Source organism: Drosophila rhopaloa, unplaced genomic scaffold (genome assembly GCF_018152115.1).
Source record: "Drosophila rhopaloa isolate 14029-0021.01 unplaced genomic scaffold, ASM1815211v1 contig_2, whole genome shotgun sequence".
NCBI classification, from domain to species: domain Eukaryota; kingdom Metazoa; phylum Arthropoda; class Insecta; order Diptera; family Drosophilidae; genus Drosophila; species Drosophila rhopaloa.
This window is the reverse complement of record NW_025335083.1, coordinates 15687463-15701164: the sequence shown is the minus strand read 5'-3', so window position 1 is coordinate 15701164 and position 13702 is coordinate 15687463. Positions and strand designations below refer to the sequence as shown.

Below are 13702 nucleotides of genomic sequence, written 5' to 3'. Positions count from 1 at the left end.
AACATTACCAATTTATTGTATTCTATTCCGTTTTGTTTTAGTTATTCTGCGCGTCGCGTGCTGTTGCTTGTTTTTGTTTTTAATTTTTGCCCAATTTATTTGTCATATTTTTATTGTGGCCAAAAGGTGTTTTTATTATAAAACCGGAAGTAGACTCGAATGGATCGTCCTTACAGAAGATCGTTGCGGAGTTCGGCAGGTAATTAATGATATTTGAAATACTAATAATGCAGTCGGTACAGTTGCAGAGAAGCCCACTTCGCAATTAAAGGTCAAGGTTATGTGGAAAGTCTAGAAAATGCTTTTGAAATCATAAAATTTTGAGTTGTACCTTGTTTTAGCTTGTAATTTGTAAGCTTTTCGCGCAACGAGTATCCCTACTGACTATCGATAAAAGATATCGTCCTGTCCACATATCGATATTTCGCAGCCGAAACGTATGTCATCAATTTCAGCTGAAATCTCAACAAGTGCAGGTTTCGGGTTCTATTTTAATTAAAAGCGCCCGCGTCGCTGGTTAAACCGACATTGTTGTGATCCTTATTCAAGTTGCAGTGCGTGGGAATTATCTTTTTATTTATTAATTTATTGCGACATCTATGCAGGCACACTCACACATACGCGAGTGACAGATGTGCGACGTACATACCTATATAGAGCACCACACACACATACGCGTACGCAGTGCGGATGTTCTGATTTAATTTTATGCAAGAAACCGAGTTTATTTTTAAAATAAGAATATCCGAATATCCGAAAATATAATGCCAACCAACAAAGAGCGTCTGTAAAACCGCAGAATAAGGGACTCGGCAAAAACGAAAAGGGAACGAACGGCGAACGACAATCAAAGAACGGGAACATCGACCGCAGGGAAAAATAATAAATTAAAAACACAAAAAGGAAAAATAAAAATAATACGACATCTGACGTTTAAGCGTCAAGTGTTTTCCCCCAGAGTACGTTTTCCCCCAAATGGACTGGGATTTTCATTTTGCGAGCAATCTGTAACATTTGAGTTGCATTTAGGCCGAATCGGAATTTAGAGAAATACACCAAAAACGACTAAACACAAAATAAGTAAAATATTAAGAAATAACTTAAGTTGAAAACCAACATTTAAAAGGCAAATACTAATTCGTATTCTATGCTTAAAAGGTTTTAATAAATATATACAAAAATTATGAGGACCTCTGATTTTTAAAATATAACATTAAAAACAGTTCACTAATCCTGAACACCTCAGTTGGTATCGACAAATTTAACAAAAATATCAGTAGATATTATCCTCTTTTAAATACTACAAATAATTAAATAAATCTATTCGCTTTAAGTTTCAACCGATATGTAGGTGCAGTTTTTGAGTTTTAAAATATTGCTTAAATTATCTATTTGAGAGGTCTTTGAAACCATAAAACTTAAACATCGAAAAAAGTGAAATTATATTACTTCCGATTCCGCCTAGTTTGATCAAATTTGAAACGGGAAAGTCTTGCATATTTAATGCCCAACCCCTCTGTTGTTTATTTTAATTTTGTTTTTTATTTCATGCATATACACGTAGACACCCACCCACATTCACGGCTGACAGTCTCGCATGCGTTTAACTTGAAAATCATTGGCAGAGCAGAAATCAAACGCCAACAGAGAATAACGAATCGCCGGCATTTCCCATGGACGACGAACTGGAAGATAAGGTGTTCTATCAGACATACGTATCGCACATGAAAATCCTGTCCAAATTTGCGGTGGGCTTCTCGTCCATCAACTCCCCGTTGGCCTACATATGGAAGCTGTGCCGACTGTATGTCCTGCGCCCGGAGGTCATCTTCTGCGGCTTGATCCTCTTCGTCTTGTTGCTTTATTTGCAAGCGGTAGATGTGTGGAGTCGCAGCATCCTAGGACGCATCCAGGCCACCTTGGGTCGCCAGAAGGCCGTTAAGATGATGGAGATGTCGGCCAGTGCTGGGGATCACCAGAGCTGGGAGGAGATGAAGCAGCAGAGCTCCGCTTTTGCTGTCCTTGGCCGCAGACCCCGTATGGAGGATAGGTCAGTAAAAAGTACTTTGCCCCCGATATACTTGCTAAATTTAAAGCACTATTGTAAAGTCTTCCATACATATTCTTGAAACCATTCCATGTGATTCTGTGTAATTAATTGAACAAATCATTCAAACATGTATTTCTCTTGACCTCAAACAATGTTCCCACCCAGAAAATAATTAAAATTTTTGAGAATTAATGGGTTTCAATTTAAATTGACTATTGACAGACAACATCAAAAAATTGACAAAATCGTAAAACATTCTTTGAAAGTAAAGCAATACATTTTTGCAAAATTAATCTTTTCCATATGACGAATTTTATAACGACGATAAAATTGCTTAGCTTATAGAAATAAGACTCATGCAAACACGCTGCTCAGCGACTGAGGTTTCTCAGTTTAAATTTTAAAAAAGATAATAAACATAACCATTAAACTAATTATTATTAATACAATTTCTAGATTTATCATCGAAGAGAACATCAACAACAACACTGGCATCTCCTTCTTTGCTGTTTTCGACGGCCATGGCGGTGAGTTTGCCGCGGATTTTGCCAAGGATGTGCTGGTAAAGAACATCTATAACAAGATCATCGAAATGTCCAAACTGCTGAAAACCGATGGAGGAGTGTCCATTGATTACGATAAGAGTCCCTATTTAGCTCGAAAGCAGAGTCGCAAAGACTCCAACAAGGAGAACACGGAACCCACATCAGCAGCCGTGGCACGAAAGGATAGTTTAAGAAAGGCCCACAGCACCACGGCAGACTGCAGCTCTATTAAACAAAAGACAACTGAGGCCTCAATTGCCGATATTTACACAGCCCAGTTGAACTCGGCAATGAGAGCTAGTGGAAATGTTGGAGCCGCCAAGGATTCGTTCCTTAACAATAATAACAATGCTCAGAATGGTGGAGCAGGGCATTCGCCACCCCCAATTTATGAAGCCAAGTGCTACATCGAAAATGGACGTATTAACTTTGGAAAACTGATCACGGATGAGATCATGTCGGCCGACTACAAACTTGTGGAACAGGCCAAGAGAGCGGTGGGTGATTTATATCTTTGAAGTATCAATACATTACTTTGCAAATATTAACTTTATTATTATTCTTTCAGACAAACATTGCGGGCACCACCGCCCTGATAGCCATTGTCCAGGGGTCCAAGCTGATTGTGGCCAATGTGGGTGATTCCCGGGGCGTCATGTATGATTCCCGCGGAATTGCCATCCCCCTTTCCTTCGATCACAAGCCGCAGCAGGTGCGGGAGCGAAAGAGGATCCACGATGCAGGCGGTTTCATTGCCTTTCGAGGCGTTTGGCGCGTAGCCGGCGTTTTGGCAACGTCACGTGCTCTCGGCGACTACCCACTGAAAGATAAGGTAGGAAATGGGATGACCCCAATCAGTTACTAGCCAGGCTAGTCTTGATTTTATTTTTAACCGCACGCTTACAGAATCTGGTGATTGCTACGCCGGACATTTTGACCTTCGAACTAAACGATCACAAGTAAGTTTAGTCATTTTGTTGATTATTACATGGGTTTTGAAATAGACCTTCTAAAAATATTTGTAAATGTTATATTTATTTCGTTAAATAAAACTATTACACAATATTAACAACTAAACCATTTTTATATAGAGCTTAAATTAATATTTTATTTATTTTTAGACCCCACTTTCTGATACTGGCCTCAGATGGTCTTTGGGACACATTTAGCAACGAGGAGGCCTGCACTTTCGTCCAGGAGCATCTAAAAGAATCTGACTTCGGAGCCAAATCTTTAGCCATGGAGTCCTATAAACGGGGCTCCGTGGACAACATCACTGTCTTGGTGATCGTCTTTAAAAATGATGTCTACAAGATTGGCAGCTCAGCGGGAAAAGTGGGAGAGGAATCTTTAAAAGTCCCAGCCAAAACTCAACCAGTTGCACCTGCAGTTGTGCAACGGTCGAATTCAATCAAAACTAAATGATATACGAAACACTAGAGTGCCTGCTAAGAAATGCTCTTTAGCTTCCTCCAAATTTTCCTCATCCCAAAGATAAAAACAAACAGAAGTGCCCAAAATTTCTAGTTAGGCGTTTTGCTAAATACTTTTGTCTTTTCGTTACTTATTCAAAGTCAGCGTTCATTCATCACAGACCCCCATACATAATCTACTTGGAATTGCGATTCTCATTTGTCTTAATATTGATTAAGGTTGTTTGTTAGACCCTGTTATTTGTATTTTTGCATCCGCCGCCACATTGCCGCGCACTTTGTTTACCCAACTCGCACACGAAAATCATCACAGTCACATGACAACAAAAATCATCAAACGAAATTATTTATTTAATTTATTTGTTATACTTATAAAAAAACATTTTCTAATTTATCAAAATGTTTTTACAAATAAAAAAAGACGGAAATACGAAATGCGAAAATTTCGTTTTGCCACTTAAATCCTTAAATTCGTTTTTGTATTCAATAAAACTGGGAGGGGTAGATAATATTATCTATTTTCTGCTAAATGGACTTAAACACATGCCTCAGACGGAACAATAGTTAGTTTTGTTAATTAACCTTCTACGAGTTCATTTATTATGAAGCCCAACACTATTACTATTTTTAAGGTTTATAGTGAAAGTGATTCCTCCCGTTAAATCATTATTGACAATTAAATCAAGTTCCTAACATTTGTTATAAAATTTACTCGTATTCTTTATTGAGGATTATAATAACTTCCTAACTTAAAATATACCCATATTTGTTACAAAAACAATCTCCAAAACCAAAGATTTAAATATTTACCACCCGCTTTTAATTAAAACTAATTAAGCCACTTCAAAATAAGAACTTTGTTTTAAATTGATGACGCCTTATTTTATTTTTGTTTAATTTAAAACAAATAATTTGGCGACCAATACAATAGTCAGTAGCTTAGTGAGCCGAAACAGACACCTGCCAGACGCGGATGGTGTTGTCGGAGTAGCCGGCGAACAGGGTTTGGCCGTCGGTGGACCAGGCCAGGGACAGGCACTGGGGCGCGACGGTTTTCGAGCCGACGACCTCTGGGCGCAGCTCCTCCACGGTCTTCTTGCATGCCAGATCCCAGATCTTGATCGAGGGGCCGTAGGCAACGCACAGCCAGTAGCGGTTGGGCGAGAAGCACAGGGCGTTGATGATGTCGTTGTGCTCGAGGGTGTACAGGTTCTTGCCGTCATTGAGGTCCCACAGCAGGGCCTTGGAGTCCTTGCCTCCGGAGGTGCACAGGGAGCCATCGGGCGAGACGGTCACGGTGTTCAGGTAGCCGTTGTGACCGTGGTGGTTGTTCTTCAGCTTGCAGTTGGCCAAGTTCCAGACCTTCACGGTGCGATCCCAGCCGCAGGACACGATGATTGGGTTGGAGTGGTTAGGCGAGAAACGCACGCAGGACACCCAGTCGGTGTGGCCATCCTCCTGGATGGTGAACTTGCACTCGGCCAGGGTGTTCCACAGCTTGATGGTCTTGTCCCGAGAACCGGACACGATCTGACGGTTATCGGCCGAGAAGGCAACCGACAAAACGTCCTAGAAGGCGAAGAAGAAAGTCACAATTAAATAAAGGCAATGATTTTCTTTTAATAATATTACATTTACTGGAACTATTACTAGCTGAGTGGATTAATACAGCTGCAGTCAAAAGAATTAACATATGTTCAACAATTTAACGAAAATACTAAAGAAAAGATAAATTTTCTAAAACAATTTCGAAGGTGTCGTTTATTATAAAGCAAAATTCCTCAAATGATAACATATATAAAGGTTAATAGTCCAAAAAAAATATGCAATTCAAAAAGTTGGCAACGTTACAATTAATAAATTTAAATTGGAACAAATCAAAATTCAACAAAAAAGAGACCATATTGATGTTGTTTGTATTCAATATTCTCAATTATTTAAAATTAGTTTTCATAAACAAAACTAGAAAAAGAAATCTAGGTTTTAAATATCAAGGGAATACTGTACATTGCTTTAAACTACAGCTGCATATTTTGTTTAGATAATATTCACAATGGTAAATCAAACACAAATCCAACCAGTCAGTAGTAAACCATTCCAAATTAAATATATAATAATATATTGGGATCAATGGGTATCAGTGATTGTTTGCCTACTTACGAGAGAGCTTCAAGCAAATTTAAGCCGAGACTCGAGCGAAGGGAGAAGCGTACGTAGAGATGTCAACCAGTAATTCTGCCTCGCATAGGCGCAATATAAATATTCTTTTTCCCGTATTTGTACGCGGCAAAGGCGATGTCTAACCTCACTCCTAACCTTACATTTTCAGCCGTTTGCCGGTACAAATCGGTATATTTAAATAATCTCAAGTCCCTAATCGAACTATAATCAATTGGAAACTTATCCCACCTTGGTGTGTCCCTCGAAGCGACGAGTGGTCTTTCCGGCAGCCAGATCCCACAGACGCAGGGTCTGATCCCAGGAGCCGGAGAGGGCGTAGTTTCCATCGGACGACAGCACCACGTCGCTGATGAAGTGGGAGTGTCCGTAGAGGCGCTTCTGGGGGTAACCGTAGTTGGTGTCCTCATCGCGGGTCAGCTTCCAGACGATCAGGGTCTTGTCTGGGAATCGGGATGATTACCATTAATAAACCGTCGTGATGGCAGAGATATCCGCGGATTTCCGCGGGACTCCTCCTTCAAATAGAAATAAGAACTCACCACGGGAGGCCGAAATGATGGTATCGGGATCCTTGGGGTTGGTGGCGATCTGGGTGACCCATCCATTGTGGCCAATGAGGGTACCGCGCAACTGCAGGGTCTCGGACATCTTGGTAATATATTTATTTGCAACGGAGCGCAGATGAACACGTCCAACGGCGTTGCAAGCTAGCAGAAAAAGAGGCAGTTCCGGTTTAAGTGCTCGTTAAGATGCTAACTGTCAAATCGGGTACAGTGTTGAGCAAGTCAAAACTATCGATAGCCTGGGAATTGTTTGGTTTTTTAAAATTAAATACATTAAATTGATTAAATTTTTAGTTTCTTGTAGTTTTTCTCAATACAGTCATAAGCATTTTGGATTGTACACAAGTTCGTAATAAACATACATATATATTTTTCAAGATTTAAACAAAATGCAACCCATATAGGATGTTAGTAATTAAAACCGTTTGCTATAAATAATTTGGAGTTTAAAACTGTGTCTAAACACATTTTTAACAATCCCAAATTTGTTTTCCCACACCCTGACATTCCTACATTTTCCAGTCATAATTTCTTCAAAATAAAAAACAAATAGTCCCTAACAATTTTGATTTTCCTTCATTTTCTTTGCTGAATTGGATGTTCAATAACTTAGCAGATAAAAATTATAGTTTATTTGATCGACGAAGAAAGAACGGTAACACAATAAGTCGGTATATTTGGACATGTAAAATACGCATCGCTAATCGATACACACACGGCGTTTCGCGTTTTTATCGTTCCTCAGGAATCGCCAAACGGCCACACCGAAGGCAGTCTTTCCCTTCGTATATCGTGTCGTCGTCGCTTTTGTGAACAAAAATTACGAGGAAAATCGCCCAATTCACTTGATTCAAGTGGGCACAACCATTTGTGTGGATCTAAACGAGTGAATACGCGGCTGGCGATTCGAACGCAACGATAGTTGTCAATTTTCCTGCACCCCCAAGTTAAAAGAAAAGCCGTCAAAATTGAATCGACAAAGATTGACGAGACTTTTTCTTCCACCACAACTGCGATGGAGGATAAAGCAACAACAAAAGATCTTGATCAATGGATTGAGCAGTTGAACGAATGCAATCAATTGACAGAGACACAAGTTCGCACCCTCTGCGACAAGGTAATTTTCCACAATGCGAATTATGGGAGCGTTGATGGTATAAAAATAATTTTCGTAATTTTTTGCAAATGGTGCTCCACTGCGTGTGCTCCGCTGCCCCTCTCGCTCTTTCCAATGGGAGAGGAGAGGATGGGAGCATGATTCACTTCGGGCGCTCTCGCTCGCACAGTAGCGGCGGCTTGCGTCGCCATATTGGAATATTGGTAAATTCCAACGGCCAAGCGCCGCATTGCCGTCCGTAAGTGCGAGCGGGACGACTATACTGGCAAGTGCGTGCGTGAATGCGACAGCTAGAACAGCGCTTTGGTCTAATGAGCTAAAAACCTGGGCAAAAAGAGATATTTCTTTTTGTATATTATTATTGTCCAATACACGATTGTTAAACTACAGTGAAATGTGCGTCTTTGTTGTTGTCGTTGTGTCCGCTGGAAAAACGCAGCTTCCCCAACCCCCGCGTCCTGAGTTCCATCCGTTTTTTGCTGAGTAAATATTACTTAATGTTTTTGTGTGTGTGTCGGTGTGTGCGCTCCCCTAGAATATGTATCTATGTACCGTCGTATCTAGAATAATGCACTTGCTTTGCTGTTTGTGCTCCGTTTTTTATGCCCAGCCATATTCAATTAAACACTTTTAATATCAATTGTTTTAAATTTGCCGATTTTACCGTTTATCAGGCGCGGAGCGCACACAAACAAACAAACGGAATGAGTGCGAAAGGGAAAGAGAGTGAGAGAGGGGCAGTCAGATAACGATTCATTGATTTGAGAGTAAGTGGGGTTATGTTTGCGTCACCCAAATATTTGCCTGCGCTCCCATTAGAATCTCGAATCTCCGGTCCAGAAGAACGTTCTCCGCTCTTCGGGGCGTCTTTTGTAGACTTGGTTTATCCTTTTAATAAGGCATAAAAGGGGAAAGAGAGCGGAGAGAGGAGCTATTTGCATCAGTGTTTGTACTTGGTTTTGTATGAGTGTGCTGGCCTCGTCATGAGTGTATTATTTATTTTCTTTTTTTCCCCCGATTTCTGGCCAAGCGGAAGCAACAGCCTCCAAGGTAATGTGCATATGGCAAAAAATCTAATTGGCTCACGCATAAATCGCGCGGCCGGATTCGTGGTTTTTACTCCCGGAACTTGTCATGTCCCATTTCATCAGCTGATAAATATGAGAGATGCCAAAAGAACACGACGGAATGGTTAAATATTTATCTGAAATTATGTTTGTTCTACTCTGTAGGCAAACCCGTTTGTTGCAATATTTGACACTAATTTCTTCTCTGACTTCCATGACATCAACACTATTATTTAATAGTTTACTAAAATACTTTTAGCATTTTTAAAATAAATTTTACAACAAATGCCCTTTTTAATTAGCCTATATTGGTTAGTTTCCTAAAAAATTGATCATGGATATCTTATAGTTTCTTTCCGTTACTGACCATTAGTTTTAAAGTGCATTGAAATGTATGTTTCTGGGAGCTTTAAAATCTGTTAAAATATTTTTTATTTTATGTCCTATTACTGTTCAGTTTCAATATTACAAAAAACTGCTAGACAACACAGCTCAAACTTTTCAATGTTTTGTCCATTATTTATTATCGCTTTATCTTATCTAGCTGATACTTATAATATGCAATTTTTTCAAGACCATTTAGTAAAATTTCACATGCCATTCATTAGCACATACAAATCTTTGACAAATAATAAAAATTTGACAAGAGAGCGATGGCAGTTCTTCGACCTATCGCGGTATTCTGACAACTGGCCTTGCCCTTACACAAGGTTTTATCTTCTGTAAAAGTTGCCAATTATTTTTGGAATCACTTTCGGTTTTGTCAATATCTTCTGTTTCTCGATATTCTGTCGTGTCATGCTCCATTCACCGAATTATGGAAAAACAAAGTATGAAGACCCAATCCGTTTCAAATTTAATTTATTTAATTTTCCAACAAAAACGAACGATATATTGACGTTTTTTTTGTAATTTTTCTTGAAGTGGTTTGTGTACGGAGTTGTATCGTATTGAGAGGACATTTATTTTGAGCGTTTCTTTTTTCTTTACATCTTTCATAGTATTATAAAGTATTTATAATATTATCTTGTAGGTTGTTTAAAGAGAAAAAGTTATATTTGCCCTTTCTCTCTGTAAAACATTCTGAAAGATTTAGCACTGCATTAGCCTATATCTATGTTGTATCTTCTCTGCTAGTTACGAGCTATTTTTAGAATCCACTTTGAATGTTGGCGTTGAGTCATTTAGTATAGTGAATAATGTACAAGTACAATGTACTAATCGATTTCTTTATCTCCCCTGACCCTGGTATAGATTTGATCTATAGATTTAAGAGATTCTATTTTCGCTAAATAAGTTTAGTGTCAGATATCGACAGAGTTTTAATGGGAGGATAGTATACTCGAAAGTAGCGTTTTTATAAAATGTTAGTGGGTAAAATTGTATAAAATAATTCAATATAAAGTTTAAATAACTGTGATGCGTGACTGATCCTTTTATTATTTTTCCCCTTTGCAGGCCAAGGAGATCCTCTCCAAGGAGTCAAATGTGCAGGAGGTGAAATGCCCGGTGACAGTGTGTGGAGATGTTCACGGTCAGTTCCACGACTTAATGGAGCTGTTCCGGATAGGCGGCAAGTCCCCGGACACCAACTACCTGTTCATGGGCGATTACGTGGATCGTGGCTACTATTCCGTGGAGACCGTGACCCTGCTGGTGGCCCTGAAGGTCCGCTATCGGGAGCGCATCACCATTCTGCGCGGCAACCACGAGTCGCGCCAGATCACACAGGTATACGGCTTCTACGACGAGTGCCTGCGCAAGTACGGCAATGCCAACGTTTGGAAGTACTTCACGGATCTGTTCGACTACTTGCCGCTGACGGCCCTCGTCGACGGACAGATCTTCTGTCTTCACGGCGGCCTCAGTCCCTCGATCGACAGTCTGGATCACATCCGGGCCCTTGACCGCTTGCAGGAGGTACCGCACGAGGGACCCATGTGCGATCTGCTCTGGTCCGATCCCGATGACAGGGGCGGCTGGGGAATCTCTCCTCGCGGCGCCGGTTACACCTTTGGCCAGGTGAGTGTTTCCTGCAGGATGGTCATTCTACAAGGATATTTTTGGTTGACTGCCTTTATTTTGATATGAACACATATTTAGCCAATTGAGTTTTACAAGTATTATAATATGAAAAGTTATCTACAACGTAGCGTAATTCTTTAACTTTTCAACAAATATATCAATATTACTCAAAAGTTTTTAATTATTTATAAAAAGCGAGAAACGAATTCGAGTGGGATGTTTAAAGTACAAAATGGTTATAAACATCAAGGCGGCATAGGTTCAAATTAAGTAACTAGGTCTAAAACGGGATACCTATACTTCTTTATAACAAATTCAACACTTAAAATGTTAGCAGAACGACCTCTTTAAAGCACTGATAACGGCCCATAAATATAATATATTACTATAGGTTCTGCCATTTGTTTTTCTTTGTTTATTAATCGATTATGTAATTTGCAAAAGTACACTACAACTGTTAGAAGAATTGTATAATAACGGGTGTGAATACAAATAGTACTGATATACAATTAATGAAACGACATTTAAATAGAAATTGTTTTAGTACAAACAACATTTAATGTGCTAATTTTTATTACGATATAGTTCCCACTATATAATTTCAATATTTTTTCTTTGTTTTGATCATGATTGCAAATTATATCAGTTGCAATTAGTAATTCTTCCGATAAAATCAATAATCAGTACCCAATCTCTAATCGTAATTTACTGCTAAAATGTGTCCAATGATAACACAATCTATGAAAATTACCCCCATAAATAGTGCGTAAATGAGGTGAATTTCGAACTGTAGGTAACTCAATAAATAAAACAAAAATTCAATATATGCATTTAAATTGTCAATAGAGTTTTTATATAACGCGAGACAAATTTAGATAGTCAACCAAATGAATTTAAAGTAAAAGGGCCATTTTAACATTTCTACGAACTTTGACTCATTTTGTTTGCCCTCTTTCAGGACATTTCGGAAACCTTTAATAACACAAACGGCCTGACACTCGTGTCGCGTGCCCATCAGCTGGTGATGGAGGGCTACAACTGGTGTCACGATCGCAACGTGGTCACAATATTCTCAGCGCCAAACTATTGCTACCGATGTGGCAACCAAGCGGCCCTCATGGAACTGGATGATTCACTTAAATTTTCATTGTGAGTGCAGTTGCAGTTATCCCTGCCGTTTTCGATTGACTCATGTCTGATTAATGTTTTTTCCCTTTTTAGCCTACAATTTGATCCAGCACCCAGGCGCGGGGAGCCTCATGTTACACGAAGAACACCCGATTATTTCCTTTAAGCTGGATTGCTAGCACCTACGCAGCTTACATTTACACATATTACATCGCATTATAACAACAACAAGAACCGAAACAATATATAATATATACAAATCCAACCAGCAGCAACAAAATAAACAAAATGGCAAGTGCTGTCGAAAAAAAAATACCTAAAAACCCGAAACTAAAACCTCGATGCATTTGTTTTGTGGAGATCGTTTTAAACAGAAAAAAGTGGAAATTATTGTAAAAACAAAGAAAAAATAACCATAACAGTCGAGGACACAAAAAGCATTGAACAGTTATTGTTGTTGCCCACAGTTTAAAGGAAACGAAAAAAAAAAACTTGAAACGTCGCCAGCGGGGGCGACGGACAGAAAAGTTATATCAAAGAAAAAGGGGAGGAGCAGGAGTAGTATACAGAAACGATGATACAATCCAATCAAACCTACCAACCAACCAACCAACAAGCGCAAGCAACAAGAAGAACTACAACTACTTAGCTAAATTTGTTAATTTATAAAAATAACGAACTAAGCGCCGCAGCAGAAAGCCAGAAAGCAGGAATGATGGATGGATGGACACATGGATTATGACGTGTTATGTGTATGGGCGGAAGGGGCTGACAAAGGACTAAACGGGACGAAAGGACGAACTCCAGGACGAGCAGCATGAGCAGCAGCAGCAGCAGACGACCGACGACCGACAAAGCAGGAAGATTACGATGAAGCAGCAGGAGCAGCAGCAAAACATTAGCAACAGTATGTGGCAGGAGCAGCAGATAATGCAAAGGCGAACGGGGAAGCGCGGGGCGGGCCAGCGATTTATACAAAAACAAAAATTATAAAAAAGAAAATAAGAAAATACAAAAAATTTAATATTACTGATTAAAATTAAATAAAAAAAGCGAATAAAATTATTAAAAAACAAACAAAAAAAAGCAAAGAAAACCGATTAAAAAAAATTCATTATCAATTAAGTTCATATGTAACTTTAATAATAATAAAAGAAAAAACAAACAAACAATCACAACTGCCGTCGAAGAGAAGGGCGTAAGAGAGGGGGAGGCCTCTTAAGAGAAAGAGGATTTATTTCAAGCAAAGGGAGAAAGTCCTTCAAGAGATTCTGGAGCGTTCGGAAGGATTTTACGAGCTGGCAATGCCGTTTCCTTTTCTGCCTGCGGCCCTCTTGGGTAGTATGTATGCAAGCCTGGCCAAGATAACACGAAGCCAGAACGACAAGCGGAAGTCGAGCCTCAAACGGGCCACCTAATTGAGACCACAAAGAATGGAGGCGTGATGGGGGAGGTGAAATATGGATGGATGGCATGGGCCAGATAGGAAGGAGGAGGTCGCAGAGCCACCCAATGATGCCCAAGTCAAAATCTAAATCAGAGCCGGGCTGCTTTTGATTCCCAGCGAAAGCGAAAGCAAAAACCTTGCCAACT

The 13702-nt window shown here is 39.6% G+C and overlaps 3 protein-coding genes across 4 annotated transcripts; 2 read left to right on the top strand and 1 right to left on the bottom strand.

The window, feature by feature from the left end:
- The first annotated feature begins 78 nt into the window (after positions 1-78).
- On the top strand, positions 79-4498 carry LOC108044009 (protein phosphatase 1L). 2 transcript variants are annotated; one of them, XM_044460486.1, is made up of 6 exons: positions 79-199; positions 1879-2050; positions 2507-3092; positions 3164-3427; positions 3502-3554; positions 3717-4498. In XM_044460486.1, exons 1-6 carry the CDS (start codon positions 160-162, stop codon positions 4018-4020), a joined length of 1419 nt encoding a protein of 472 aa, XP_044316421.1. In that variant the 5' UTR covers positions 79-159; the 3' UTR covers positions 4021-4498. The 2 variants fall into 2 exon arrangements, with proteins under 2 accessions (XP_044316421.1, XP_044316420.1); XM_044460485.1 differs by lacking the exon at positions 79-199 and adding an exon at positions 422-959 and having other exon boundaries at positions 1565-2050.
- Positions 4499-4884: 386 nt separating this feature from the next.
- Positions 4885-6939, bottom strand: LOC108041689 (guanine nucleotide-binding protein subunit beta-like protein). Its single transcript, XM_017119677.2, has 3 exons — positions 6749-6939; positions 6438-6649; positions 4885-5597 (listed from the first exon to the last, which is right to left on the bottom strand). The coding sequence occupies exons 1-3, from the start codon at positions 6855-6857 to the stop codon at positions 4968-4970; spliced, it is 951 nt and encodes a 316-aa protein (XP_016975166.1). The 5' UTR covers positions 6858-6939; the 3' UTR covers positions 4885-4967.
- Positions 6940-7514: 575 nt separating this feature from the next.
- On the top strand, positions 7515-13281 carry LOC108041688 (serine/threonine-protein phosphatase PP2A). Its single transcript, XM_017119676.2, has 4 exons — positions 7515-7889; positions 10415-10978; positions 11940-12130; positions 12203-13281. Exons 1-4 carry the CDS (start codon positions 7788-7790, stop codon positions 12273-12275), a joined length of 930 nt encoding a protein of 309 aa, XP_016975165.1. The 5' UTR covers positions 7515-7787; the 3' UTR covers positions 12276-13281.
- The last annotated feature ends 421 nt before the right edge of the window (positions 13282-13702 follow it).

What these genes read in the sequence shown, in the direction of transcription:
- LOC108044009 (XM_044460485.1), top strand. Translation starts at nt 1,674, where the DNA reads ATGGACGACGAACTGGAAGATAAGGTGTTCTATCAGACATACGTATCG. An exon ending in TGGAACAGGCCAAGAGAGCG is followed by an intron (nt 3,093 to 3,163) that starts GTGGGTGATTTA and finishes TTATTCTTTCAG; the next exon opens with ACAAACATTGCGGGCACCAC. An exon ending in ACTACCCACTGAAAGATAAG is followed by an intron (nt 3,428 to 3,501) that starts GTAGGAAATGGG and finishes GCACGCTTACAG; the next exon opens with AATCTGGTGATTGCTACGCC.
- LOC108041689 (XM_017119677.2), bottom strand. Translation starts at nt 6,857, where the DNA reads ATGTCCGAGACCCTGCAGTTGCGCGGTACCCTCATTGGCCACAATGGA. An exon ending in CATCATTTCGGCCTCCCGTG is followed by an intron (nt 6,650 to 6,748) that starts GTGAGTTCTTAT and finishes CCCGATTCCCAG; the next exon opens with ACAAGACCCTGATCGTCTGG. An exon ending in GCTTCGAGGGACACACCAAG is followed by an intron (nt 5,598 to 6,437) that starts GTGGGATAAGTT and finishes TTCGCCTTCTAG; the next exon opens with GACGTTTTGTCGGTTGCCTT.
- LOC108041688 (XM_017119676.2), top strand. Translation starts at nt 7,788, where the DNA reads ATGGAGGATAAAGCAACAACAAAAGATCTTGATCAATGGATTGAGCAG. An exon ending in TTCGCACCCTCTGCGACAAG is followed by an intron (nt 7,890 to 10,414) that starts GTAATTTTCCAC and finishes TCCCCTTTGCAG; the next exon opens with GCCAAGGAGATCCTCTCCAA. An exon ending in CCGGTTACACCTTTGGCCAG is followed by an intron (nt 10,979 to 11,939) that starts GTGAGTGTTTCC and finishes GCCCTCTTTCAG; the next exon opens with GACATTTCGGAAACCTTTAA.